Genomic DNA, 27,120 nt, shown 5'->3' with positions numbered 1-27,120 from the left:
ACAGACATAATCCAGTGATGGTGATGTCTCACAGCAGTCCAGTGGTTGACAGAGTCCATATTTATGGTAATGCACTTTTAAAGGCTGCTCAGTGTTAATAACAAACCTCCCTGTCCCTGCACACAGCGGAGGCCGGTGTGTGTGTGTGTGTGTGTGTGTGTGTGTGTGTGTGTGTGTGTGTGTGTGTGTGTGTGTGTGTGTGTGTGTGTGTGTGTGTGTGTGTGTGTGTGTGTGTGTGTTCACTTTTCAAGGTCATTATCCCATCCAAAGCCTCTTCACCAGACCAAACAGAAAGCTAAATTGTGTGTGTTGTTAGCAACAGAGAAAATAAGTTCTCAACGGGCAGAACGTATGTTCCTCCTGTTGCTTTGAAGCACACAGTTAGACAGTGACCTGCCAGCTCTGTACTTAGTGCCACAGGAGCAGGCTAACCTGAACTGATAGAAATGAATGTGAACATGTCATGTACGTTCATCTTCTCCTCCTTGGGAATAGAGTACAATCTGGTACAAGATTGTTTATCTGTGACCCATCAAGTGGGAAAAATCAGTAACCAACCACAGAAAACAACTTAAACCTCCTCTGATCAATGAGTACACCTTTTCTCTTCCCTTCTCTTGTTCTCAGTACTGCATTGTTCTTTTATGAAGCGATTGCAGGTCTCCCTGCTCTACTCCAGCCCACTCAGTGTCATCAGCATTGTTAGGGATAGCTTGCTTATGTAACTGGGATTACGTCATGTCACTTCAGAGAGCAACTGAGTCATACAACAACTTGCTTTTTGAAAATGAAGCTCTATAATACTCTTTAAGTATAAGTAATAGTTGGTATTAAACGGATTTCAATAGAGTTAAATACACAAAGACAAAGTGCAGCAGTGAGGCCACTGACTAAGCTCCTAATTTGACTTATGGTGTAGATATGCAAATGATTGTCAGCCAACACAGGATGAGACTTAATTAAATGTTAATACATGTGATGGATGACCAAAGTTAATTTGCATATTTGTACTATTTATCAATTGAATAATGTTACAAATCCCACATCATTAATTTAGAATCTGTTGAGAATTATATCAGCAGAATGTGCAGCTGAGGTCTTATTCTTCTACACAGAGCCTCTCTGCTCTAACCCAATGACCCCTGTAAAATGATTTTCCCTTGTGTAACTTTGTACGAAAGAAGTATTTTGACACTTAAAGGTGTAATAAATGGTCACCTCTGCCGTCCTCTACAAAAGCCTGAAATAGCTGTCCATATCACTAACTGGAACCTCTCCCCTAATACCTCTCCTCCCCCCTGACCTATCAGCACTCAATCTATCCCCCCTCCCTTTGCTCTCCCTTCTCCCTGTTCCTACACATTCTGCTTCACCTCTACCACTTCTGCCATTGTGGGATGTCAGTTGCGTGTGCCTATGAGTTAGGGTGTCTTTATTTCTTTTGGTGCCAGCAAGAGAAATACCAGTAGAATAGGATGAAATCTTGGTCACAGTTCCATGTATAAGGGCATCTATAATACCATTTCAGCCACCAAAACTTAGAACTGGATTCAGTCATTCACTTTGAACATTTACTGGACATGGTGCATTTGAAATGTAACGTTAAATAAGTGGTCGGCTTGGAATGACTGTTTTACTGTACGAAACAGGGTTTGTCACATATGATAAGTATAAAGTATATACTGTATGCAGGCTATATAAACACACAAATGTGAAACCATTTGATAATGTGTAACTTCATGCTTCATGCCACTCTATACACAGAAATTGAGACGGCACACAAGGAGAACATAATTAAATGTAGTAAGGGTAGGCAATTTTCCACATGGCCTCGGCTGGAAACTTTTGTCTCACATCCAAAACAAACACACACACACACACACACACACACACACACACACACACACACACGCACTCACAGCGCACACAACGCACACACAGAGTTCCCCTGTCCAAACGGCCCAGCACGAGCTCCTCTTAAATATTTCAGCCCAGTTGTATTGGATTGCTGTGTGTGTATGCTGATATCTTTTACTGTTGGTAGCCATTATGCAAAGTGTGTAGTTGGCCTCTGGCTTGTCTGTCGACTGATGAATGACCCACAAAGATGGCTGGTTTATAGCACACTTCTGATCTTCTCTTGCTGCTCCTCTCTCGACCCCTGCCTTTCTCTCTCACACACTCAATATCTGACTGTACTTTCCCTCCCTGTCACACGCATACTCATTCAGTAGCTAATTCCCTAACACTACAGTTCTCTCTCACACACCCACACACTTAAGCCCCTTTCACACATGCACAGTGACTCTGAATTTATCTAGGCTGAGCTGTATGTGTGAACACAAATGTCTGAATTATTCAACCCTGACTTTGCCCTGGCGGCCCCCGGTTCAGGCCGCACAATGTACTGTAAAGGTGCTGGATATTGTCTGGAGTTTGTGTGTGAAAGGGGCTTTACTAACAATCCACGTCGGCCCTTCACAGACAAACACACACGTTGTGAACACACCAACCAGACACATGCACGCACGCGCGCACACACACACACACACACACACACACACACACACACACACACACACACACACACACACACACACACACACACACACACACACACACACACACACACACACACACACACACACACACACACGTGTTTGTGGCTTTTTCTGGCTTCTGGTTGGGCTCATAGAATCTCCTGTTAAATCTCACACATGCTAAACTGTGATCTGCCGCAGCTGCTGGCCGGTTTAGAGGCACTGAGAATAGAATGGTGACATTAACCACAACATTAACATTGTCCCAACACTCTAAGACCTTGAGTCAATGGGGGAATTGGAGAGAAAGCTATATAGATAAAGCATATAGATATGTATGTAAGGGCACAGCAGCATTTCCTGCACATAATTTGCCCTGACGGGTTTTTGTTTTTAGATTATGGTCATTTTAACATCACCTGAAGTTATGAGTGCAGCTACTCCTCAGTTAAAGACAGTGTGAGCTCATTCTGTCACCAATGTATAGCAAGGTCAGCTCTCATATTTATTTAGTCCTAGATGTTGAGTCATGGTTTGTCATGTCATAACTTTGCTTACTGTCCAAGGTTATTGGTAGTGAAGTATAACATAGACACACTGTTGTTTTTTTACACAGCAGCAAAAGTACCTTCACGCATTGAGTGTGTATTAAAGCCGCGGCTGTACGCTTCCATTATGCTTCATTTGTTCACGTCTGTGCGTTCCCATGCTTGGTTGGCTGCCTCATTAGCTGCTCAGTAATTGATTAGAATAGCGATCATATTCATCAAGCTAACGAGCCACATAGCGTGGATATGGTTTGTCGATCACTGAGGCCAGTTATGGATCAGCTTCTTCTTCATTACACGTATATTATGTGCATAAATATACATTCTCTCAATACATGTGCAAATGCATTGTGTTGGACACAAGATGCAAGGTCGTGCAAACCTTTGAATGATAAAAGAAAATAACAACACAAGGAGAAAGCTTCTAATGTTTTTATTTCATTCACTTCATTTCTGTATTACACTTGTAATCGTATCAATATTTTGATATTAACAGCTGATCCAAAGCCTGTGTGTATCTGTAAAGGGCTCTGTGTTATTGATTAACCCTCAGAGAATTATTACCCTTGTCTGCGGTTCCTCATGTCCCGTGGTAAAGCGATTAATTGGGGATTGATTTTTTAATGCTGCCTTTGAGTTTCTGTGTGAAGCCCTTCAAATTCTTAATTTCTTTCTTATTTTAGTGAAACACATGTCACGATGCTGTGGGTGTGGGTGTACTGTACTGGTGGTATGAACTGAGACAGGTTTTTGGTGCTGGGCTTTGACCGTACCTTGCTCTGATGCATGGCCTCGTAGATAGAACACGGCCCTGTGTGTGTGTGTGTGTGTGTGTGTGTGTGTGTGTGTGTGTGTGTGTGTGTGTGTGTGTGTGTGTGTGTGTGTGTGTGTGTGTGTGTGTGTGTGTGTGTGTGTGTGTGTGTGTGTGTGTGTGTGTGTGTGTATGGTATTGTAAGGGCAGGGCATATACTACACAACATTCAACGTCGTAGATTCGCTGTACAGTTCACAGTACACAACTATCCTGTGTTATAATCATGCATCTTGAGTCACTGTGGTCACACTCTACAAGATCTTTGAGCAGGACACATCTCATCTCATCTACGAGGAACTTTTAAATATTTCTGAAACTGTCTAATTTTTCCTGTGATGATCATAAATTACATGTAACAGCAAATGAGACCATCAGTGCAAATAATGCTATTTTTATGAATTTTTTCTTAATCCCTTTGTCATGGGTACGCTCACCCAGGAATAACCGTTGGCGTGGTAAAAAACACTACTGCCTTTGTCCAAAGGGGGCGCAAGAATGAACAAATACTGAAAGTTCCTCTGAGCCGCTTTAAGATTTAACATGGGTCTGGAATTGACGTTGTCATTTCCGAGTTTGAAGAGGGGGGAATCAAAATGTGGATCAAAATGTCTCAAGTACACAATTGGATAGACCTTCAACCAATCAGGACCAATGATGGCTGTCACTTCGCTGTCATCATGGTGTTAAGCCCGCCTCTAGTGGGCCTGGGCGTTTGTGATTGGTGCCAGAATCTTTGAGAGGTTGTGCCAAACAGGGGTCAGGACCAGACTGGTCTGCAGAGTGATATCAAATGGCCGGCAGACTCGGCTGGGTTCATCCAGGCTAGCACACCACAGGAAGAAACCCAACCAGAGGAAGGAGGCAAAAGTTGAGAGGATGGATGTGGATGTGTGTGACTGGGACAGACACCAAGAAACGGCAGCAACAGATGAACCTAAGGCTCTGTTTTACACTCTGGTTTCTATCACACGGCTTATAAACGGCTGGTGACAGTCAGCAATAAAAGCACCACACACACACCCGCACACACACACACACGCACGCACACACACACACACACACACACACACACACACACACACACACACACACACACACACACTGCATATTCTTTCTCCTCAAACCTTGACAGGAGTCCCTGTTCCCTATTTCCTTTTTTTCACACTCTCTCTTCCCCCTTTGTTACCAAGGCAACACAGCTCCCACAGTTTACGATGCTGTGCCTTTTTAAATTAGGGAGCAGGTGCTGTCCGCTGTTTGTTCAAGTATCTCTCCATCCTTAATTAAATAAAGAGATGATGATAGCATGGCCTCTTTCTTGCTCTTCTGTCTTCACCTGCTTTCTTTAAAGCCCCCATGCCACCTCATTACCAGGCCTGTATATTAGCCTTTGCCAAATTCTGCCCCTTTCTTTCAGTTTTACTTTTGTATTCCTTTTCCCTCCACTTATTTTGAACCTATTTACCTAAACGTCCTCCTCCTTCATCTTGATCCTCTTCCTCTCTCCGGCTGGCTCACTCGGAGGCAGGCAGCCGATTGGCTCATTAAAGTTAACAAGCTTTGTTGCCCCTGTTTGCCAAAAACACTTAAACCCAAACCCCAGAGCATCAGCCCAGCAATTACCAACTGTGTTTCAAAGTGGCTTGGCCCAGTACAATTACAGGTTGTATTTTTGAAGAGACCGGCTGGTAAAAATGAGCACGCCAGCAAACAGTTGTGGACGTGTGCTGCATTAACGAGCTTCATCCGTCTTTTGGAAATGAACAGGGCTTTAGTACGATGGTGGAGGTGGTGGAATTTGGAAGTTGGTTGCATTTGTTCTGCTGTGTTGGGGAATACCCATACTTCCATACTATTTAGTATGCCAGAAAAAGATGTAGGATGTCCCAAAACATGCATATCAATTGTAGTATGCTGAAAAGACATAAATGCCCCACTAACTCCAATAGCATTTTGCAGTATTCGTCTTTATTCTTGACATTTTTCGACGTAATGAGAAAAAAATCTTCCTAATTTGATTTGTTTCTCTCCTGTGGCCCTAAAACTCTTCTGTACTTTAGTATGTAGTGTAGTAAAAAGAAAAAGTATGTGATTTGGAACTAAGGGAAAGTCTTAGGAAAGCTGAAAACATACCTTTAGAGTATGTCTTTTGAACATGTCTGCAACACCCCCCTGTCCTCGGCTCACTCCGGCAGCCTTTACTGCTGAGACATCTCCTGCTCTTACATAACTGCTTTCAAAGACGGAGAGAGAGAGGGAGGGATGGATAGAGAGAGGGAGTGAGGGAGGGAGGGAGGGAGGGAGGGAGGGAGGGAGGGAGGGAGGGAGGGATGGAGTGGGAGAGACGTGGAGAGGCCAACTCAGCGGGCAGGAGAGTGCTCATGACAGAACAACAGCCAGAGTAATAGAGAGGTTGATCTCCAGTGAAGGAAATGTAAATCTGTTCTGTATACACAGACATATGTAATTCATTGTTAAATACTACATATACAGTAGTAGACCTACATGATTTTTTTTATGCTTGGCTTCATGCAAATCCCTTGGGGCTAGGTAAGCATTTGTCAGGTGCCATGAAAAGCATGTGCACCCGCAGAATGTTCCACACAAATAAGCCTCTTCTCTTCTATTCAAATGGCCTCAACTGACCTCCATTTCCACCACCTGGGCCCTGCTCTCTCTCTTGCTCTCTCACACACACACACACACACACACACACACACACACACACACACACACACACACACACACACACACACACACACACACTCACGGACACTATCCTTTTTTATTAAATCGCAAAGTAGCAAAGCAACTGCAGTACAATGGATTATACATTTTTTCCCCTTTCCCCCCCCCCCAAACATACCCCACCCATATCCCACCCTCACACCCAATCACAAACAATCCTGCATTAAGAAATTAGTACAAAAAATAATACATAATGTTAAAAATAGCAGAAACTAAACAGAAACACACACTTCAAGAAACGGACAATATCCTGAGTGTGTTTACAGCATGTCCACATGTTCTGGCTATCACTGTTCAGGATTTCGGCTTTTTATCTGTGAACTCTGCTACTCTGTTCCTCTCTGATCCGTGAATGTTCAGCGGTGAATAACATCTCGAGCAGTGAGATGTTTTGGTCAAGATGAAAAAGAAGAGAGAGATGAAAACACTTAGAGAAGCCTCTGTATCGCAACGTGACTCTCCCAGGGTTCTAGTGTGCGTGCCTGTGCGCCTGGAGTGTGCATTCCTGTCCGTCTTTAAACAGGGAGAGTGCAGGAATGTCCGGCACACAGGGACAGAAGGGGATGGGGTCTTCATCATATTAAATAACCGCAGCCTTTAGCAGGAAATGTTCTTTCTCCTCTCCCTATCACTCTTCCACCTGTCCGTGTCTACATGGTCTCATATGAAAAAATAAGATAACCTCATGCTGTAGGTCACAGTGTGTGTTTGACCCTACAATATTAAGGTGTTGTCCCTCGGGTGGCATTATAGAGGACAGGCCTGGAGTCCATACAAACCTTTCTTAATGTATGTCCTATGTACAGCTGGTTGCTGCCTGGCTGTCAAAGTACCACATGTTAGGCTGCAATTAATAATTTAATATTGTATTTGAAAAAAATATTAGTGTAGATTATTGTGTCGTTTACTTTTTCCATTTCATTCCAGTGACAAATGTCTTTAATAATTCCCATATTAAGAAATGTGATCCGCACAGTACAGAGAGCATTACCTGCGGAAAATCAATCTTCTATCTGGGGCTGCCCCTGACTCCAATCAGATCTGCTTGTTCAATCCAGTGATTCGACTATTCGTGATACTATTTGTCAATCGGAAAAGTGCATTGGAGTTAGATATTTGGCCTCCAGTCAACACGAAAACGGTGGAAAACTTAGGATCACTGAACTGACCTTTGATAAACGCCCTTCAGGGTGAAGATCTTCGAAAATGCAACTTCACAGAGCCGGTGACATTTTGCAGAGGATTTTTTGGCAACATTTTTGCCACTTTCTTTAAAACAAATTTGAATGTGGGCAGAGCAAAGCCCACCGGGTAGAGTGTGTCCCTCTAAGACCAAGTCCTTGTCACAGCTGCCTGGGTTTGACTCCGGCCCCGGACCCTTGGCTGCATGCATTCCCCCCTGTCAACACCTTTTACTATGTGTCTCTTTGTACTGTTTAATAAATCTCTTTTTTAACAAAAACGATTTAACGATTAATTGTAACTTTTAATTTTTCTTGGCAATAGAATAATTAGCCAATTGAATTGTTTTATCTCTTATGAATATCAACGGCAGGATTTACCCTATCTGGCCTAAAGTCTTTCAAACAGTTGTTGATTGGCAGGCTTCAGTTTTGACCTGATGGTTGCCGTAGTGGAGAGGCCTGGGGGGGAGGGGGGGGGGTCACACATGTCCAACGTGCACGGCAACTTGATGACAGCTGAAAGTTGATGACAAGACATCTTGCTCAACCACATTATGCAGTAAATACTTTGTGTATTGACAACGTGTATTTTATCAAGAGTATGGCTCCTTTTAAATCCGGTAATGTAACGTGTGTCATGTTCCTGGCTGAATTTACTGGGTATGTCCTTGATTGTGTATCTTTGCACTTCAGCATAGCAGACTTGGCCACTCGTGTGCTATTAAGCTTGGACATCTGTTAAATAAAGCATACTTAGATCATTTTCTTGGCATCCTTAGTTCATTCTGGCACCGACTTGTTCTCCATTAGTCAAGTGTGTCAATGTCAGGGCATTTACTTCTGCAGGAGGGGTGGTCAAATAGCTTTAAGTACCATTTACATTATTCATATACTAATTACCAGCACTGCACAGTGTACTTCTTTATTTCACTTTTAAAATGCATGCTGTGTGTAATATCTTTGGTGTTAATAGTGTGTAGATGTATTTTACACATGGAACTGATGTTTACAGAAAGCATACAGGAAACTCAAGGGTCTGTTGTGAATCTTCTGCTTTCGCTTAGTATTGCTGTTCAACACCGACTGCTGTAAATCTACTGCAGAGGTTTTTTTCTCGATACGTCTTTGAATCTTACTCTTAGGAGCATTAAAATAAATGCAACTACTGAGCCTTGAGACATTCAAAATACAGATTGGTTCAAGAACGTTTCCTTTAAGGGTAGTAGTAAGGTAAATGAGATTTATTTCCCTCCAAATGTCTCATTCTATGCCAACACATTATGTGTGTGCGTGCAGTACATCTCTGCTGCTGCTAACCCAATGAAGCATGTCAAAGAACAAAGGAAATTTCTGGAAGCCCTCGCACAATAAGTCCTTTCCCCTCACAGACTCTTTAATTGAAGTGTTTCTCCCAGACACTAGTATAACATCAAGTATCTCTCGGCTAATGAGCCCTTTCTGATGGAATCCACATAGTTTGCCAATTTGTGTTAGAGGTGCATGGAACTTTAATCAACCCGCCGATTATATGTCAAACTAAATCCTGTTTGCAGACTTTTCTAAATGATTTATTTGGATGTGTCTGGTGTGTCTTCTGGGGGACGAATACTTTTTTGACTTGGATCATTTGACTTGCTGTGCATGGGTATACCGAGCACAATATTATCAGCGGACAGTCTCAAGCTTGTTCTGTCCCTCCCTGGCCATGAATCCTGTTCAACCTCAATATGCATGCATGTGAAATGGGGATTGCAGAAGAGTCACAGTCATCCTCCCAATCTCCCTGATGTTTTTTTTATAAAGAACAGAGCAGAATGAGATTCACAAAACCTCCACGCAGAACCTATGCTGTCTATTCGTATCCTCAAATGGACCACTTAAACACAGGCAGGGAGCCTTTGTATATGTAATAAATTCATTGATTTCCTTTCACTTTTCTAAAATTTTAGTAAAAAATCAAAAGTCAAATCTAGTGAAGCTGCCCTCTCTCCCCCTCTTCCCATAGCAGCTTGAAGAGAATGTAACTGGACAGTGGGTTAGTTCTTGTGACCTTTACCTGGAGCCCCTTGTCAGCACTTTTAAACTTCCCCGACATGCAATCTTTTGGTGTGTCTACCTGGGTACACATGTGTAGATGTTTGCAGCGTTCAATATGTACCTCCAAATGTGGGGGTGTCAGGGGCACTTTTTCACATAACAGTGCTGCAGGATTCTATTTGTGCAGGTTTGCCTTCCTGCGCTCCAGCACTGACATGTAATCGGTAAATAGCAGTGTGTGTGTGTGTGACGTGAGCAGAGTGGACTGAAGGTGACATCCAGCCAACTATGCTGTATATGTGTTTGACACCACGGGCTCAAGAGGTGTCATTGGTAGAGACAGCTTGGCCACTGACCCCTTTGCAGGCGACTTATCAGGCTGTCATGTACGCTGATGGAGCCTGAACGGTCGAACACGTCATTCTGCAAGGTCTTGTTATACCCATCTGTATATGCTTCCACTTTAAATGGTCTTATCAATTCATTATTAACTGCAACATTTAAAAAGTAAGGACAACTCATCCAAGACATACTCTTCACTAGATTCTCATTCTCACGTCAAACTCATGCACTCTGAGGAACACAGGACCCGTGCACCCTTGTAAAAACATCCAACATAACACTTCAAAATGTCCCTTGGCAAGGTAAACAAGATGTTGCTCTAGGTGTTTTGTTTTTTTGCGAGTTATTCATCACTGTAAAACACAGGGGCGCTGCTGTGCTGCCTGATCAGGCTGCGTCTCATCTTTGGTTAGTGAGGTATGTTGATCAAGCGTGAAAGTTAATGTAAAGACCTCAACCTGTGATATGTTACCTGATCTCTCATCCTTTGTTTCATGTCTCCATCCTGTTAATAGAAAAGTGTTAGTGTGTGTGTGTGTGTGTGTGTGTGTGTGTGTGAGAGAGAGAGAGAGAGAGAGAGTGTCCTAGATTGTAGACAAGCTTTTTTTCTGATCCACTTTGCACTTAAAGTCAAGTGCTTAGGAGAGAATATGGAAGGACGGGATGTGTCAAGCAGGAGATATTTATATCAGATTGAACCCGGCATTTTCCTCCCATTTTAATAACTGTCTTCATGCATCTTGCCATTACATTGATATAAAACACTGTATCTTTATCTTAGCACGTATCACTCAGCTTTTCCCACAAACATATTCAACATGCAGGGTCAGTATTGCAGCTACAAATCACAGAAGTTAATGCTGTATTTTATATGTATGCTCAGTTTGCCAGATGGCAGTTGTAATAATCGAAAATGTTCAGCCTCTCAGTTGCACACACACACACACACACACACACACACACACACACACACACACACACACACACACACACACACACACACACACACACACACACACACACACACACACTAAGCTATCGGAGAGTTGCTGGCAATGCCATGGAAATTGACCGTAATAGCTAAAACATAGCCACCAGACATACTGTAGTGAATTACGGCTCACATGGAGTCACAAGATTAATTATAGTTTTCAAGTGGTTAATAGCTCTAATATGTTTTATCAGTAACAACCTTTGGGATTTTGGACCTGTTTTGGCCAATCCAGTCATCCACTTTTAGTTTTTTTCCAGGCCTGAATACACACCACAAAACAAAGCAGGGCTCCACGCACCACCAGCAGCACACCTCGTCTTTTACCCCGGCAGGTGTCCTCCGGGACGGATAGCTGCTTTAATGGATGCCCCTGTTAGTTTGGAGCTCTTCCAACTTCCCAGCCACCCCTGCTCCCATCAGCTCCACTGCATCAATCACACACACAGCTTGACTGCCATTATGTCTTATTACCTACCAACAGGGGGCTGAATGAGTCATTTAGTCTATAGTGCAAAACAGAAACGTACACAAACATTGACGCATGGACATTTGATACACCCACACACACACACGCACACACACACACACACACACGCACACACGCACACACACACACACACACACACACACACACACACACACACACACACACACACACACACACACACACACACACACACACACACACACACACATGGTCATACTAACAGACTCCCACCCTGGGACAATATATTACAATCAAGCTAGCACTTTGCCACATACACTCCTGGCTCACCAGTTGGCTATTTGTCTTTATTACAGGTGTGAGGCTGATGTATTGTTGTCTAGTGAGGTTTGTCCCTACACTTCTTCTCATCACGATTCTAGAAAAGGGTGAAGAGGTCAACCACATGGCCTGTGTGTGTGTGTGTGTGTGTGTGTGTGTGTGTGTGTGTGTGTGTGCTTGTTATAAATGTTGAAAGATGGAGCAATGTTACATCGCTCATCAGAGGACAGCTGGCGGGCAAGATCAGAGGGACAGAGAGGGTTACAACACACACACACACACACACACACACACACACACACACACACACACACACACACACACACACACACACACACACACACACACACACACACACACACACACACACACACACACACACCAATTTATTTTTCCATTCTGTCATCCAGCTCCCTGCCCAGCCCTCAGAACAACACACCTGTAATCGGCGTGGTGCTGTGATGTGGTATAGCTAGATTCATTCTGTGTTTTCTCTGTTGCTGAGGGAACACTCACAGTAGCCTATTGTTTGTGTGTATGGCTACATTTGACTCCATATCTATATATACTCTATATATACTGTATATCACCTGAAAAGAAAATCAAGGAAAAGGTTGTTGTGCCCTGCCACCTAGTGGTTGGCTATGCCCAGTTGTCAGTTTACATGATATGTATCTATTTAACATGCTCTACTGTAATGTACATGTACTGGTGTTGCTTTTACAATTATAATACTAACAGAACCAAAATACACAATAATTACACAGTTAAGTTCAAATGAAGTTAAGTATGAATAGATGTATTCACTTAAACTGTGTATTTCCTGTGCCTCTCTAACTACGGTGACAGCATAGTCCCCTGCTATAACGAGGCAAGGCTGGCAAACAGTTGGTCAGGGCTACTTGATGTCAGTAATGAAACTAGAGTTAGGTTTCTTCACCAGTACCTTACATTGCTCACACTGTACAGAGGAAGTTTGACTTAGAACTTAGTAGTGAAATATATATAAAGATTAGCGCACTCAAATGATCCTACATTGGCTTCTATTGATGGTGATTAACCAAGATATATGATCTATGAATTGTAAAAAAAGAGGCAGCTTCCTATCGACCTGATAGGGGCCACACATGTTTGCTTTTTTGTGTTATTTTAATCACCAGACACTCTAAAGAATCCTAATGCAATCCATTCGTAGTACGTAGCTAAAGTGAACACGTGCACCATTTAATACACTGCCATCAGTCAGTTGAAGTTGTGGGCATATTCCCTTGAACATCTTTATCACTGACTCATGGAAAAACAACCATGCTGGATTTATGCTTGGACTGATGGGGTCAACTGAGGTCCTCTCTAAGACACCTGTGCACAGGTTTCCATTTTTTAAGCATAGCGTTGGATTGTCCCCTGTTGGTAGAACTTTGTAACACTTTGTATTGCTCGCTATTGGACCGTGACACTTTCTCTCTTCCCTTTTGTGATATTAATTGGCCTGGTCTCAATGCTGAAAGCAAAATGTTCCCCCGCAACGTCTGTGTTTACCTTCATTCATTCACTGTGACAGAGAGCACAATTAGCAGATCAAATTTGATAGCTTTTCAAGTCATTAATAATCCATTAACTACACACATTTACTTTTTCCCACGTGATGAATGACAATTTAATGCAGTTATATAAGCGTGGTTGTCAGCCTGTCCAGAGAGTTTTGGATGGATGCGGGTTTCCTTTTGGCTCTAAATATGGCCCGGAGTACAAGAGCCTTGGCCAGTTGGCCCGCAGCCAGACAGCCTGTAGACAGTCTCATCCCTCTCTGTGGATCTGTGGATATGAAGTTCTGCACTTTTTCCTGCCAAATAAGTGATTGATCGAAGGAGAGCGTGTCTGTGAATGAGACCCTACGCCTACTTCCCTTCTCCACAGTCACTTTGTCACGCTGTCTCTGTGTGTGTGTGTGTGTGTGTGTGTGTGTTTATGTGTGTGTGTGTGTGTGATGCGTGTGCGTAATGTGTGCGCGTGTGTGATACCGAACAGAGCAGCTGAGAGGAAACACAGCTGACATCCTTCTCCTCTTACATCCCCCTGTAGCTCTATACACACCTGTCTGTGACGGACAGTAACCATGAGATTATGTTTCAATGCGTTGCTGTACCAAACTTTTATCGCTGTGACATTAAACTAAGTTTGAATTTGCTGTTGGACTAAAATAACTTGAGGATTGTTTGTTTAGATATTCTCTCCAAAATAACAAGAATGATTTTACTTTTAAAAAGCTTCTTACTCAACATTGAGATTGTGGTCATGCTAAAAAAAATGTGTGTGTTTTGAATTAGTTATTAAAACAATGCACATAAGAAAGATAGTCAGAGTGCAACATTGTTCATGATGTACAGTTCAGCCGTTCATACAGTATAGTGATCATGCAGGATTCTCTCAAATCTAAAGCAGAAATGTGTCGTCCTGTGTGGGGTATGTTGTTGCACCCTCGATTCAGTGTGTAGGCACCACCGTTGTCCACTAGGAGGAGTGCTTATTGTGTTTAGCTGCTCACTCTCAAGTTCTGTGGACATTTACTATTGCCAGTGTGCCTCAGATGCAGTATTACTGTGTGTGCTGTGTACTCAATCATTTCTTTACATTTTCATTGAAACATTTCATCCTTACATAAACCAACACATGCACAATTCCTTTACTATAATGTTGCTTTTGCAATGCCACAGCTTTCTATGTTATAAGTATTTAGAAGAGGAAAGCAATTAAAGAGAAACCAAAACAAAACAATGTCAAACCATTTAATGTTACTTATAGATATCAAGGAGGACTCTGCCAGTTGATTACTTTAAACAATATTTTGTATGACATTCTTCCAGAAATGCATAAATAAATATGCTAAATTTGGCAAAATACAGTGTAACATATTTTGCGTATTACATCTATTTAAAAAAACATACATCTAGAAGTTGGATAAAGCCAGAGGTAAAATCTTTATTTCATTTTTAAAAACATATGAGTACCCAATGTTTTCACAGAACAGATTATGGACGCATCCTTTTTGCATTTTATGAACTTCAAAAATACAATGTACAGGTCTTAAACATAAAAAAATGCTTATGTAATAGCCTTCAGAATAGTGCTAAGAATATTTATGGAAATATGAGGTTTTTAATATTAGCAGTCTGTAATAAAACAAAATAAAGTATCATTCTCCTATATTGTTCAAGTTTACAACTCTGAAGTCCCACATATTTAATTTAATTAATATTTTTTTATTATTTTAATTATTATCTCTAAACACAACCCTCTGATCCCTTCACCTCTGTCACAGATGTGAGGAGCTGGTTGATTGGGCACTAATCTTAATTCCTTTAATCCACTTGTTCTATAGTAGAGATTACCATACTAATTTGTAATCCAGCACATTGCAGGCTGCTTTGTGGAGACAGGGGGCTATCTTGCTTAGGTGGGAAAAGGGTTCAAACTGACAAGTTAGATGCAAACACCTTTTCTGACCACCTCGGGACACTCTCACCGTAGGAACCATATAGTTTGAGTGTTTAGATGTGGTGTTACACGGGTTAAGTTGTGTGACAGCCGTCCCCTTGTCTAGTGTTCACCAATCCCCTCTCATCCCCTGCTAAACTGGGAGAAAGATGTTCCTGAACACATCTAATCCTCCCCTCCCATAAACCCTCTATGGCCAACAGTGTGTCCGCCGGATGTTTCAGTCGGCTTACCTCACACTGAGAAGATGGAGTGAGTCGCCTGTCTGACTCACAACTAGAAATCTTCTTCTTCTTATTTTCTTTCATTTCGTTACATCTCTTAAATAGTTTCTTCCAATTGTTTATATGTCTTTCTCTTTCTCTCTACCGGCTCCCTTTCCCACTTTCAATCCTTTTCTTTTTGCTTTTCTTTGTCTCTCCATCTTTCCCTATTTCTCTCATGTCTTCCTGACTCTACTGTACCTTCAACTCTTTGCTTTTCCAACGCCCCTACTTGACTTTCTTTTATTTTTCCTCAAGCCATCTGTTTTCCCACCAGTTTTCTTTCATATAAACTGCCTCACTTCTTGTCCTTCCTTCCTTCTCCTCTGACTGAACAGGCCGAGCCGAACTAAGTAATCTATCAAGCAAGGCTAGATTTCTTAATTCAGCTTTGCAGGTTCAGTCAGAGGTTGTGAAGAAGTAATTCCTCATAAACCCAGAATAGCCTATATACCCTGTGAGGGGCAGCTGTGAACACAATTCTGTCATTTTCTTTAAGTCCATACTTACTTTAGAGGATTGCATTGCCACAGGTTATTGGGCTATAGCTGCTGGGATTGAGGAAGGGTCTTAATCCTGTTCAATGTAGCCAAAGATAAGAGTAAGACCATCTTTGATATACCACATTGATCTCACTCACTGGACTCCTCCTTTATAGACTGTAGACTGTAGTAGAATCAAATATCATATTAGCATGTATCATTCAAAATGACACATTTCTAAATTATCTTTACATATCTGTCTTGCTTCACACACTGTTAATGCAACACGTTGCACTACATTTCTGGGAGTCAGAGAACTCAAACCAAGTCTTACTCATACGCTAAACCATGCTAAACCATTAGCATCCTCACCAGACAGAGCTATCTAAAACATTTTGATATGAAGTGTACGTATGATCACACTGGTCTGCCATGAGCAGGTTGCACTCTGGGAGTTTGTTTGGATGTGTTTGAGTGCATTGTGCTAATCTCACCGAGCTCTGTGAATCAGCAACACTGAATCAGATTATCAGATGGTACAAGCCGAATAGGAAAACCTCCACAGAGAGCTTTTAGATGGAGTGGCATTTGCCATGTTAACCTCCAGGTTCAAAGCTTTTCACAGGCTCTCACAGGAAATCTTTTACACACTGAGATGCTACGCTGGTCAACAACAAACAGGTCTGATGTTCCTAAACTAGGACAGCTTAATCCTTGATATTCACCACTCTGGCAAATCAAGGACACACACACTCACTCACTCACTCTCTCTCTCTCACACACACACACACACACACACACACACACACACACACACACACACATTGACTGTGCTTACAGTACAGAAGAACTAGGGATGTGAATCTTTTGATCTTGGGGTCACGGTTTGATTTAAAAATCATCTATTTCTGGATTCAGTTGAAAAGAGGATTTCAGGATCTACTCCAGTCCACTGTGTGTTAAGAGGTGTTGTGGCAAATGATGGCATCAAAGCACATTTAATTCCAAGTCTTATCCATCTTCATTTTATGTCAACATATAGCACATACTTTTATTTCAGTTAGATTTTTGCAAATTATGAATCAATTGAAAAACTCAGAAGATGGGAATTGCGATTTGCATTCATGTGTACATACATGTTTATATATATTTTTGATATATATACAGTATATCTTAAGAAACACACACACATACATTCATTTGAAGAAGTGACAGCACATACCATGTCTTCTGATGTGGTAGACTTTAAACAAGGGACCAAAGTCAAATCCTCTTTTGTGGACATTTGATCCATCATTGTAGTGTTTGCATACCCACGTGTGTTTGCACATCCGTCACCCAAAAACAACACACACACACACACACACACACACACACACACACACACACACACACACACACACACACACACACACACACACACACACACACACACACACACACACACACAGCTGGCTGCTTTTACAATTTGTTTTGGAGACCGCTGTGGTGACTAGAAAAAGATTTGCTGGTTCTTCCGTAAATATAACTTACTGAGCATGGTGGAATCTCAAATGAAAGTGCTGTAAAATCTGCCTCTGAGCACCTTTATTGAGACAGTCAGTGTGTTTACATGCAGACTCATAATCGGGTAAATAAACGAATAAGACTTCAACAGGACTTGTAAAATGCATGTAAACACCTTTATCCGATCTACTTCGCACACAAATCGGCACACTCGGAATCCCTGCTGGGGAGACAACGTAATAAATAGTAGGGTTGTTGCCGGAAGGGAACCGGACGTGGCTCTATAACCACTTGTTGAAAGGGCTACAGCGCCACCTAGCATAGCGGAGTCAGCCATGCTCCGGCCATTTATCCGATTCTCTGAAAGGCCATGTATACTCAGACAAGCGACGCGGTCTGTTCGAGTGGCAAGTTCGGTATATATGTCTTAATCCAATCTGGTTATCCCATGGAAACGCACTGACTGATTGGATTCATTGAGGGAACATATTAATCCAGTTTAATAGGTGGATTCAGCTATTCTGGCACACGCTCACAACATGCCTGTTTACTGAGCCTAGGCTGTGTAGTTACACAGTACAGACAGGTATCAAATCTTGAGGAGATATTAACAGATTTTTCAAAAAGTTGTTTTGACAACAAACGTTCTCCAGACTCCACATTTAATCGGGTTGACCAAGTAAAATTAGATAAATTATAATTTTAGGGTTTTCACTTAAACTGAGGTTTACTTGTTAACATGCAACAAGTTGATAGAACTAGTAGTGCTGTCAGTTTAACGCGTTATTAACGGCGTTAACGCAAACCCATTTTAACGGCGTTGATTTTTTTATTGCGCGATTAACGCTCTTCACAGTCTTGCAAACGTTGTGGTTTTTTCACATGCTGTTGCAGCAACTAGTAGTTAGAACAACTGAAACACCACAAACTATACATATGGCTCGCAATTAAGTTACTGTGAATTCAAACGGAACAAGTCTTACAGCGTAATTTCACATTAAAATCATTTATCTGGCAAAACGTCAAGTCAATTCTGACTTTTATTTTGAAGCAGAAACCGGAACTCTACATTGTGGGCTATTTGGACTGAATTGCAAATTATGATATTTTAGAAGAAATACACTGAATTACAAGGGTGTAGAGATTGGGTGTGATAAGAGCATTAAAATGAGAAAAAATAATGGGACAAAAAGAAATCAAGGGACATTTAGGCTAGAATAGGTAAAAATGCGATTAATCGTGAGTTAACTATGACATTAATGCGATTAATCGCAATTAAATATTTATCCTATTGGATTGATTTGTCCTTCAAACTTGCTTCATATAATGCATTCATATGATTACACCTTTTTAGTTAATGTTATCCTCACTTCTCTTTGTGTTAAATACCATACAAAAGGATATGCAGAAAGCTTATGAAATAGTGTGTCATGTTTATGTCAGTTTGCCATGGCTGGCATGTGTCTGCAAAGTAGCTTAAGGCTGTGATGCAGCAACAACACCTTCAGTGATTAATCAAATGCTGCAAATGCAGTGTCACTGCTGTTGATGAAAGCAAGCATGCATGAATGGACATGACCTAAAAGCTTATGAATGAACATGAGGCTGGGATCTACCTACACATGTGCCACATGAGGATGCACGCACATGCGCGCACACACACACACACGCACACACACACACACACACACACACACACACACACACACACACACACACACACACACACACACACACACACATACAGGCTGCTGGAAGTGGACAGATGGTGTAATCCTTTAGTTTTCCCCGTGTTTCATATTTTTTTCCCTCTCCTGTGTTGGGATTACGCTGTTGTCCAATCGGAATTGGTCCCACTCTCAGTGATGATGAATGACAGGCGGGCGGAGGGGATGTTGAGGCAGAGAGGGGCATGCAGAAGACGTGCGTCCAGTTGTACATGTAACCGCTTGGTCTGTTTACGCTCCACACTGCTAAATCCACTGCAGGCTGCCATTTGTAGGGCCGCTCACTGACCATCTCTGTCCAGGTAAGGAGCCAGGTACGCTGGGACACACCACAGGAACTATTTGAGATCTAATAGCCATGCCATCCATGTTTAAAGGAAACATATTAGCACTGGGATTAATGTGACATACTTCATAGCTTTCCTAAATTATTCTCAAAGAGCAGATGCAGGAGCTGAGCCTTCTTTTGACTTTGCAAACTGGGTACCCTTTCATTGTTGCTTGGTTTTTGTAACGTTATTGTCATTAGGGCAGCATTTGGTTTTACGTTATGTGGCTGCTGGATCCTATATATAGAGTCTGAGGTCCGCTGAGACTCTCAGCTCTTTTAAATCGGGTCTCAAAACGTTCTTGTTTCCCTTTTAACCTGTAATTTTTTTTTTTTGGTAAAATGTTTTAATTCTTTTATTTAAATGTTGTATTTTTATCCATGTTTTAAATTTGTTCCTTTTTTTGTATTTGTATTCTTTATTTGATTTTAACCCTGTGAAGCACCTTGAGTGGCCCTGTGCCTGAAATGTGCTTTATAAATAAAATTGCCTTGCCTTGCCTTGCCTATATATATAATTTTGAGTATATTTCTCAAATTTCAGAGCAAAATGAGATGTCATTTATCATTTGTCATGTACAGTATTTGCGGTGTACACATGTGTGTCTCTAAGATGGAACTTTCCACGTGGGACAGAATAATTTTTGGTTTACCATTGATGTAACCTGGGTCTTCTTTTTTAATTTGAATACTTGGTCAACTCCTTTTTGAATTTCTCTAAGTAGTAACTGAGGTGTTGCAGAGTTCTTCTCACCTTTGCCCTGCTGTTTATCATTTAGGAACATTCACTTATTCCAAACCTCCTTTGAGAAACGTCTGGATAATTCTTACTTGTTGCTTCTCCTGAACAGTGGCCCAGTGCTCATTTGCAATAGATTTAAGAATACACCATACCTCTCGCTGTTAAGCATACTGTATATGGATAAGCATATGCATTTTGTTTTCCAGATAGAAGATCTCCATGCAATCTTTGAAATGTGGCAAGAAGTCTTTCACTTTTAGGCTTTCACCAATTGTGTCTCAGTATTTATTCATTTTGTTGTCATGCACTTGACTTCTGCTTTATTTTTGAGTTTTAACTTTCATTACGAAAGGCAGTGGCTTTTTCATGTATCAGTGTGTCTGTGTGAATGTGTAGTCCGTTGCTTTGTATGGTCCAAGTCCCTTGTGTCTAAACCTGAACTGCAGCTGTTTGAGTCTCCCAGTTTCAGCTGCTGTGTGCGGTCTATGTGGGCCCCTGCAGCAGACATGGTAGAAAACTCCTAGCCACTTACTGTCTTATGTATTGTAATTTCACGCTTACTTAGCTCTTTTAGCACTCCCAGTGGCAGATTATAGAGGGGAGCGTGTGAGCTGATTAAGCTTGCAGATGCACATTTAATTAGGGGGATGAGAATAAAAATGAATGAGTGTACGTTGGAGAGTGTACTAGTGTAATTAAGTGCATATAAGCTCACATTCACAGTGTGCGCCGTGCATGTGCTCATGTGTGACTGCTCGAAATGCACGTGACAGTGTTTTTCACCGCGCACATATCTTTCGTGTAAAGTTTGCGCGAGCAGGCACCTCTGGGAAAAATTGCTGTAGGGAGGAGTCTCCCCTGTTAGACATACAGTACATATCAGTGTTTAGTAACTGAGCTAACCAAAGCTAACCCCAGTCAAGGAAGAGGAGAGAGAGAGAAGGGGGGAGGGACTTTGCAGGTAAACACCACCACACATTATAGTGATGCAGAAGTAATAATGGAGTCCGATTACTTTTGTGTGACTAATTTCACTTTAAATTAAAATGTTGCCTAGTCAGCCTTTAAAGCTGTGATTGAACTTGTGTTTGTAACGGCTGGATCAGGAGGACACAGGCGCGGAGACAGTATCAGTTTAAAGAAGATTTATTTTGGAAGTAACCAGCAGGGGGTTAGGACCGTGATCCGGGGGGGGGGGGGGGGGGGGCTGGCTGTCATGGGGCTCCAGGGAGAGAGCAACGGGGCAAGTCCAGGGAGCTGGGTGTGAGCAGGCTAGAGCAGGCAGGCAGAGGGGTCCGGGAGGAAGTGCTGGCGGGCGAGGGCTGGAGCTGGTGGCTGTAGTCAGGCCGGGAGAGCTGTGGCAGAAAAAACAGGAGTTAGCCAGGAAAAATGCAAAAAGCGGAGCTGCAAACAGGTTAGCTAGAGAGAGGACTGACTGTGTGGAAACAGAATCTACAATCTGGCAGTGTCTGGAAGGTAGGGCCGGGTATATGAAGAGCAGTTGATTGATGATTGATGGCAGCTGTGAATGCTGGTGATTGACTCCAGCACACCTGACTCCAACCCTGCAATTAGACCAGCACACAGACAAGGGTAAAAGGGAAAAAACAACACAAGGCCTAGAGGCCCAAGCAGGATCATGACAGTGTTTTTGTATGTAAAGAACCATTGTGTAATAATTTGGCATGTTTTAGTTCTAAACAGTATGTAAGTCAGACTCTGAGGGTTTTTCCCTTTCGCTCAGTGCTCTGTACTTTTTCTGCTGTGCACATAACATCTGCTGACGGTGAACTTTTGACCAACACAGCATGACGGTGAAACTTAGCCTGCAGAAAACAGATATACAGGAACAGAGAATACCACAATATATTTCCAGTTCGGCCTATTGCTATGAGATAGACACCCTTCAACAAAATTCACGCGCTTCTTGTTGACGTCGATAGATGAACTGGCCAATAAGACCCGATAGCATGTCAGACCAACCTAATGTACGGGGGTACAGCCCAGCCCAAGAAGATCAGCGTGAACCACACTCAACATTTGACGAAATCCTGTGAGAGCTCTGTCATAGAGTCCAGAACTGCCTATACTTTACATGTGACCGAAATAAAGTATTCATCTGAGACCTGAAAACTACTCCGTTTTGTTCTTGGGCTTCCAACTCAAAAGGATGGGGTTTTGAACACATGGTTGATTGGCTTTTTAATGCCATTCCTTTAAATTCCTTTTTTCTATCTCCCTTCCCTCACGCAGGCCAATGCATCCTGTGTATGGTGGACGTGGTGCCGGTGAAGAACGAAGATGGCCTGGTGATCATGTTCATCCTCAACTTTGAGGTCATGTCAGAAGAAGTGTTCAAGGACCACAAAGAGGAACTCAACCACCGCCTGCCCACCTGGCTCGTCACAGGTACTGTAGCTAGCAGCCGGCCAACCCTGGTTTCTCTGTGTGTTTTCTATTGCTCTATGCTAATCAAGAGACACTTGATGACCTTTTTCTTCACCCGCTATTGAATTATTGAATGAATTTGTGTCAAGGAGGTTTCCAACTCCTTTACATTTCTTTAAAGAATATATAGAAATAAAAATATTATCTACAAAATCTCAGAGAATGATCTGAACAAACACTGGACTTTACATGACAGTTATCAATAAAGCAGTAGTTTTGAGCACAATAGTTGTACAGACTGTACAAACAAATAAATAAATTGCTCCCTTGACTCACACACCATTCAGGAACATTATTATTTAGACAGGTTCAGTGCTTAGAGGAATGTCCACGCTGCCTTTCTATTCATTGACATTTCCCGTTCAATAACTGACTACGGTAAAGTTGTTCAGCCAGTTAGGAGTGACATCTGTTACTCTAAGTAACCTGGCTCATTCATTCAGTTAATTTTTTGGAAAGGCCTGGTGGTCGTTATGGAGTTGGAGGTCATTTTATCCCTGTGAATCCTGGATACTTGTTTCAATAGGTTTGGCAATTAAATTTTTTATTTTAACATATTCCAAAGCGATAACAGCCTCTAAAGTTGGACACTGATATTAATTCCAATCAATCAACCACATTTCTTGACAAGCAGTTAATTGTCATTATATTGAGGGTCAGACAACAATAAAAACAAACCAACTGTCCCAGATTCCCTTAGATTGTTTTTGAAGCTTTATTTTGAAGGACATGATCCGGTTCAAATCTGCCCACCTCCTAGCATGCCCTCAACGTTGCTAGAACATCCTTCCACATTCTATCTTGCCTTGTGTCTGCCCTTTTGAGTCCCCTCTTCTTTTCAGTCTCCAACTCCTTAACTGTCCTGCCACGGCTTCCCATTATAAGAGTCCCTCCGCAGCCAACCAGTCCCTTTCTTTGTCTCGTCCAGGTCGTCCACGAGGCTTCAAACTGCGTCTCCCCCTGCTGCGCTCTCTGTCCAACAGCAAAGGCTCTCTGGATGACACAGAGGCCCGTCAGGTCCCCACTGCCACACCGCTGCACCCAGACGCCCACAGTCAAGAGTCCCTGGGCCCGGGGGAGTTCCTGCCCCTTCCTACCTTAGCACCAGACCCCAAGGAGCAAATCAGTGGAAGCAGGTAGGCGGCCCCAAACGTGACTTTGGATAAAGACACATTTGGGACATATAAAGATAGAGTAGAGGCTTATTTTAGTTAAAGGGACTCTTACCGATCCTGCAATTGAGAATTACAGCACTATCATACCATCCCGCCTCCCTCCAATGCCCCCACACCCTCGTTCCATGCTTGTATCACTGGTTTCACTTCAGAGTTGTCGGCCAGAACACCACTTATGGCCAAAGGCGTCAGACTATAAGCATGAGACTAGGAGAGGAGTAGGGTTGCTGGACGGGTCCCGGGATTTCGGGATTCCCGTGAAATGAGTCAGTCCGGGAGTACCGGAAATTGGCCGCGGGACCCGTCCTCCCGTTTTTTTTTTTTTTTCGTTTTTTTTGAGGGGGGATATTTTTTTTAATAAGCTAAAATGAATAAAACAAAGGCTACACAATATTTTGTGTGAAATGTATTTTTTAGACAGGCAGGCATACGAAATACCAGCGCCTCTACAATACTGAAAGTGCTGTGTCCGAGGAAGAGTCTGATGATACCCAAGAATATGCGTATCAGCCAGAGCCAAGCGAGCAGACGATGACCCAGAGCCTTACTGCACATCTGCAGCAGGCAGTCATTAGCCTCGTTAGAGATGTCGCCGTCTTGCTCAGACCTGCGCAATTATGACGCTCGGCTTGCTGAGCGCTCAGCAAGACGGGCTTCATAGTTGCGCAGGTCTGAGCAAGACGGCTCCAAGTCGAACGAGGCTAATGACTGCATGCAATGTCCCGAGCTAGACCAGAGGTATGGGAATGACCTCCACAAAATAATTTCAAACGAGTTTGCGCTCTTCGAGGCAACCAAAGAGCGACCCAAACACCTGCAGCAGCTCTACTCTGCACGTTCCACCATACAGCCGACGTCCATGGAAGAAAGAGCGTTCTCGGTGTCAGTTCGTGACAAAGCTCAGAAACAGGCTGAGCAGTGTTTCTTGAAGTCACACTTCATGAAAGTAAAAGAAAGGAAAGCTGGAAAGTAATCTTGCTTAGCGTGTCAGTTTGAATAGGCTGTTAGTTCTGTCATGTCTTATTTCACACGTTAAGAGCAATCGGTAGTGCATTTTTTGTTATTTGCCTATCCTTTGGAAAATATTCAATTTAAACTGATTTCGTTCATAGAAATAAAAATAGATTGTTTGAAATACATTTGTTCGCCAAACACCGTTTTTTGGCCATGTTTTGATATTGAACCTCTGTGAAACATTTTTCGTATTTTCTTCATAAAAACACCGTTTTCAATAGGCCTATTTAACTTCTGGAAAATATTTTGCCTAATTTGAATGGCTTTTCTTCATGTTATTTAAGTAGAAATAAAACGTGATGTAATATAGCCTTGTTCTGCTGCATTTATTTATCTATTGGCATTGATTTAGTCCCATTAAAGTAGTATTAAAGGGCAATAATGGTTTCAACGGGAAATCCCGGGAAATCCCGTGAGGAGCTCTGAAATCCCGGGATTTGAAAAGGGGCCATTTCGGGAAATTTCAGCAACCCTAGAGAGGAGGAGTAGGGTTTTATCCACTCTTTATTTTCCTTCTTTCACAGGCAAAGTCGCATATACTGTAGATCGCGGGAAAAGAACAAAGGTTTAAACTCCGCTCGTGAGGAGACGTTACAACAGCTGTTGCGACCCGCGAATCGCAGCCGTTAATAACATGCAAACTATATTATAACAGCGATCGGGACTCCATGTACATACTCACACACGGGTGATTCACATTTAAACTCAGATAAACACTTTTCCATGTGGGATGATCGCTTTCTGCGGCAACGCTCACACATCTGACCGAGGGAGAAGAGAAAGGAAACTAAACAGGCTCTCTGGCCGACTGACGTCACGGCCATAACTAACTGCTATCCACACAAGGGCTGGACTGGCCATCGGGCGTACCGGGCAATGCCCGGTGGTCCGGCAGGCATTTTGGGCCGGACCGGGTCCATTAAAAAAAAAAAAATAAATAAAAATCTTTTTTTTTTTTTTTTTTTTTTCTTTTTTAATGGACCCTCGGCTGTGTTACTCGGCCCGGCCCGACCAAGTCACACAGCCGATGGCCGAGGTCCCTTCCCTCTCGGGAGTGCCATGGACATATAAATGTGCGTGCAGGCTGTCAACTTCACCTGAAAGTAAAATAAAACTTTGTCCCAGGCCATTACTCATTATGATTGGTTCTAGGCTGGGCCTGGCCCAATCACACACACAGCAGAGGGCCACCCATTCAGAGGCTGCATTGAATTGTATTATATCGCATTCAACTTCTACTCGGTAATTATGAGCATCTGACGATGGTCAGTTACGTTCAGGGCCGTCGGACTGCGGACAGGCTTGGGGGGGCCCAAGGCAGAGGGGGGCTGCACCCGAAAAAATTTAAACTTATTTTTTTTAATTTTTTATTATTTTTACTGGCTCAATATAGGCCCCTGGTCTTTGAAGGCCCAGAAAAATGTTATTTAGGGGGAAAAAAACAGATATCAGGGGCCTTTCATTCGTCAGTAAATTTTTGTTATTTTTTAAATAACATTGTTCGGGGCTACGAAGATCAGGGGCCTATATTGGGCCGTTAAAACATACAAACGAAGGGAAAAAATTCACAAAGCTGACTGGATTTTTTAAACATGTACATTTCTTCTTTCTGCTTTTTGGTCATTCTGTGTCTATACATTATTCCAGAAAATAGTACTAAATAGCTTACATAGGAAACAGTTGATTTAGCCTTAGTTTTCTCCTCAAAGTGCACCAGATTGATGAATTTTACTTTATCATTTAAAAAAAAATCTTCCGGGGGAGCATTCCCCCGGAACCCCCTAGAAGGTCCAGGGTCCACGACACAGTCTCCCAAATTCCTGTGAGAAACACTGTGTGTGTGCATGTTTATTAAGAGTCATTAGACCAGGGGTTGTGTTCAAGTACGTGTAATGATTTGGTCATTCATCAATAGAAACATTGTGTTGTTATCTGGCTCAGAGAGGGACCAGTCACTCATACGTTTT

At 42.4% G+C, this 27,120-nt stretch overlaps 1 protein-coding gene across 1 annotated transcript in view; it reads left to right on the top strand.

The window, feature by feature from the left end:
• kcnh2b (potassium voltage-gated channel, subfamily H (eag-related), member 2b) overlaps positions 1-27,120 on the top strand; it is a gene marked incomplete at both ends in the record, with an annotated part of 270,387 nt that overhangs the window by 116,499 nt on the left and 126,768 nt on the right. Inside the window, 2 exons of the mRNA XM_080050579.1 lie at positions 22,770-22,925; positions 23,893-24,100. Of these exons, the coding sequence (XP_079906705.1) occupies positions 22,770-22,925; positions 23,893-24,100 (364 nt within the window). The remainder of the gene's footprint in view (positions 1-22,769; positions 22,926-23,892; positions 24,101-27,120) is intronic.

This window comes from Ammodytes marinus, assembly GCF_949987685.1.
Source record: "Ammodytes marinus genome assembly, chromosome: 21".
NCBI lineage: Eukaryota > Metazoa > Chordata > Actinopteri > Uranoscopiformes > Ammodytidae > Ammodytes > Ammodytes marinus.
Note: the sequence above shows the minus strand (reverse complement) of the source record. Positions and strands in the feature narration are given on the sequence as shown.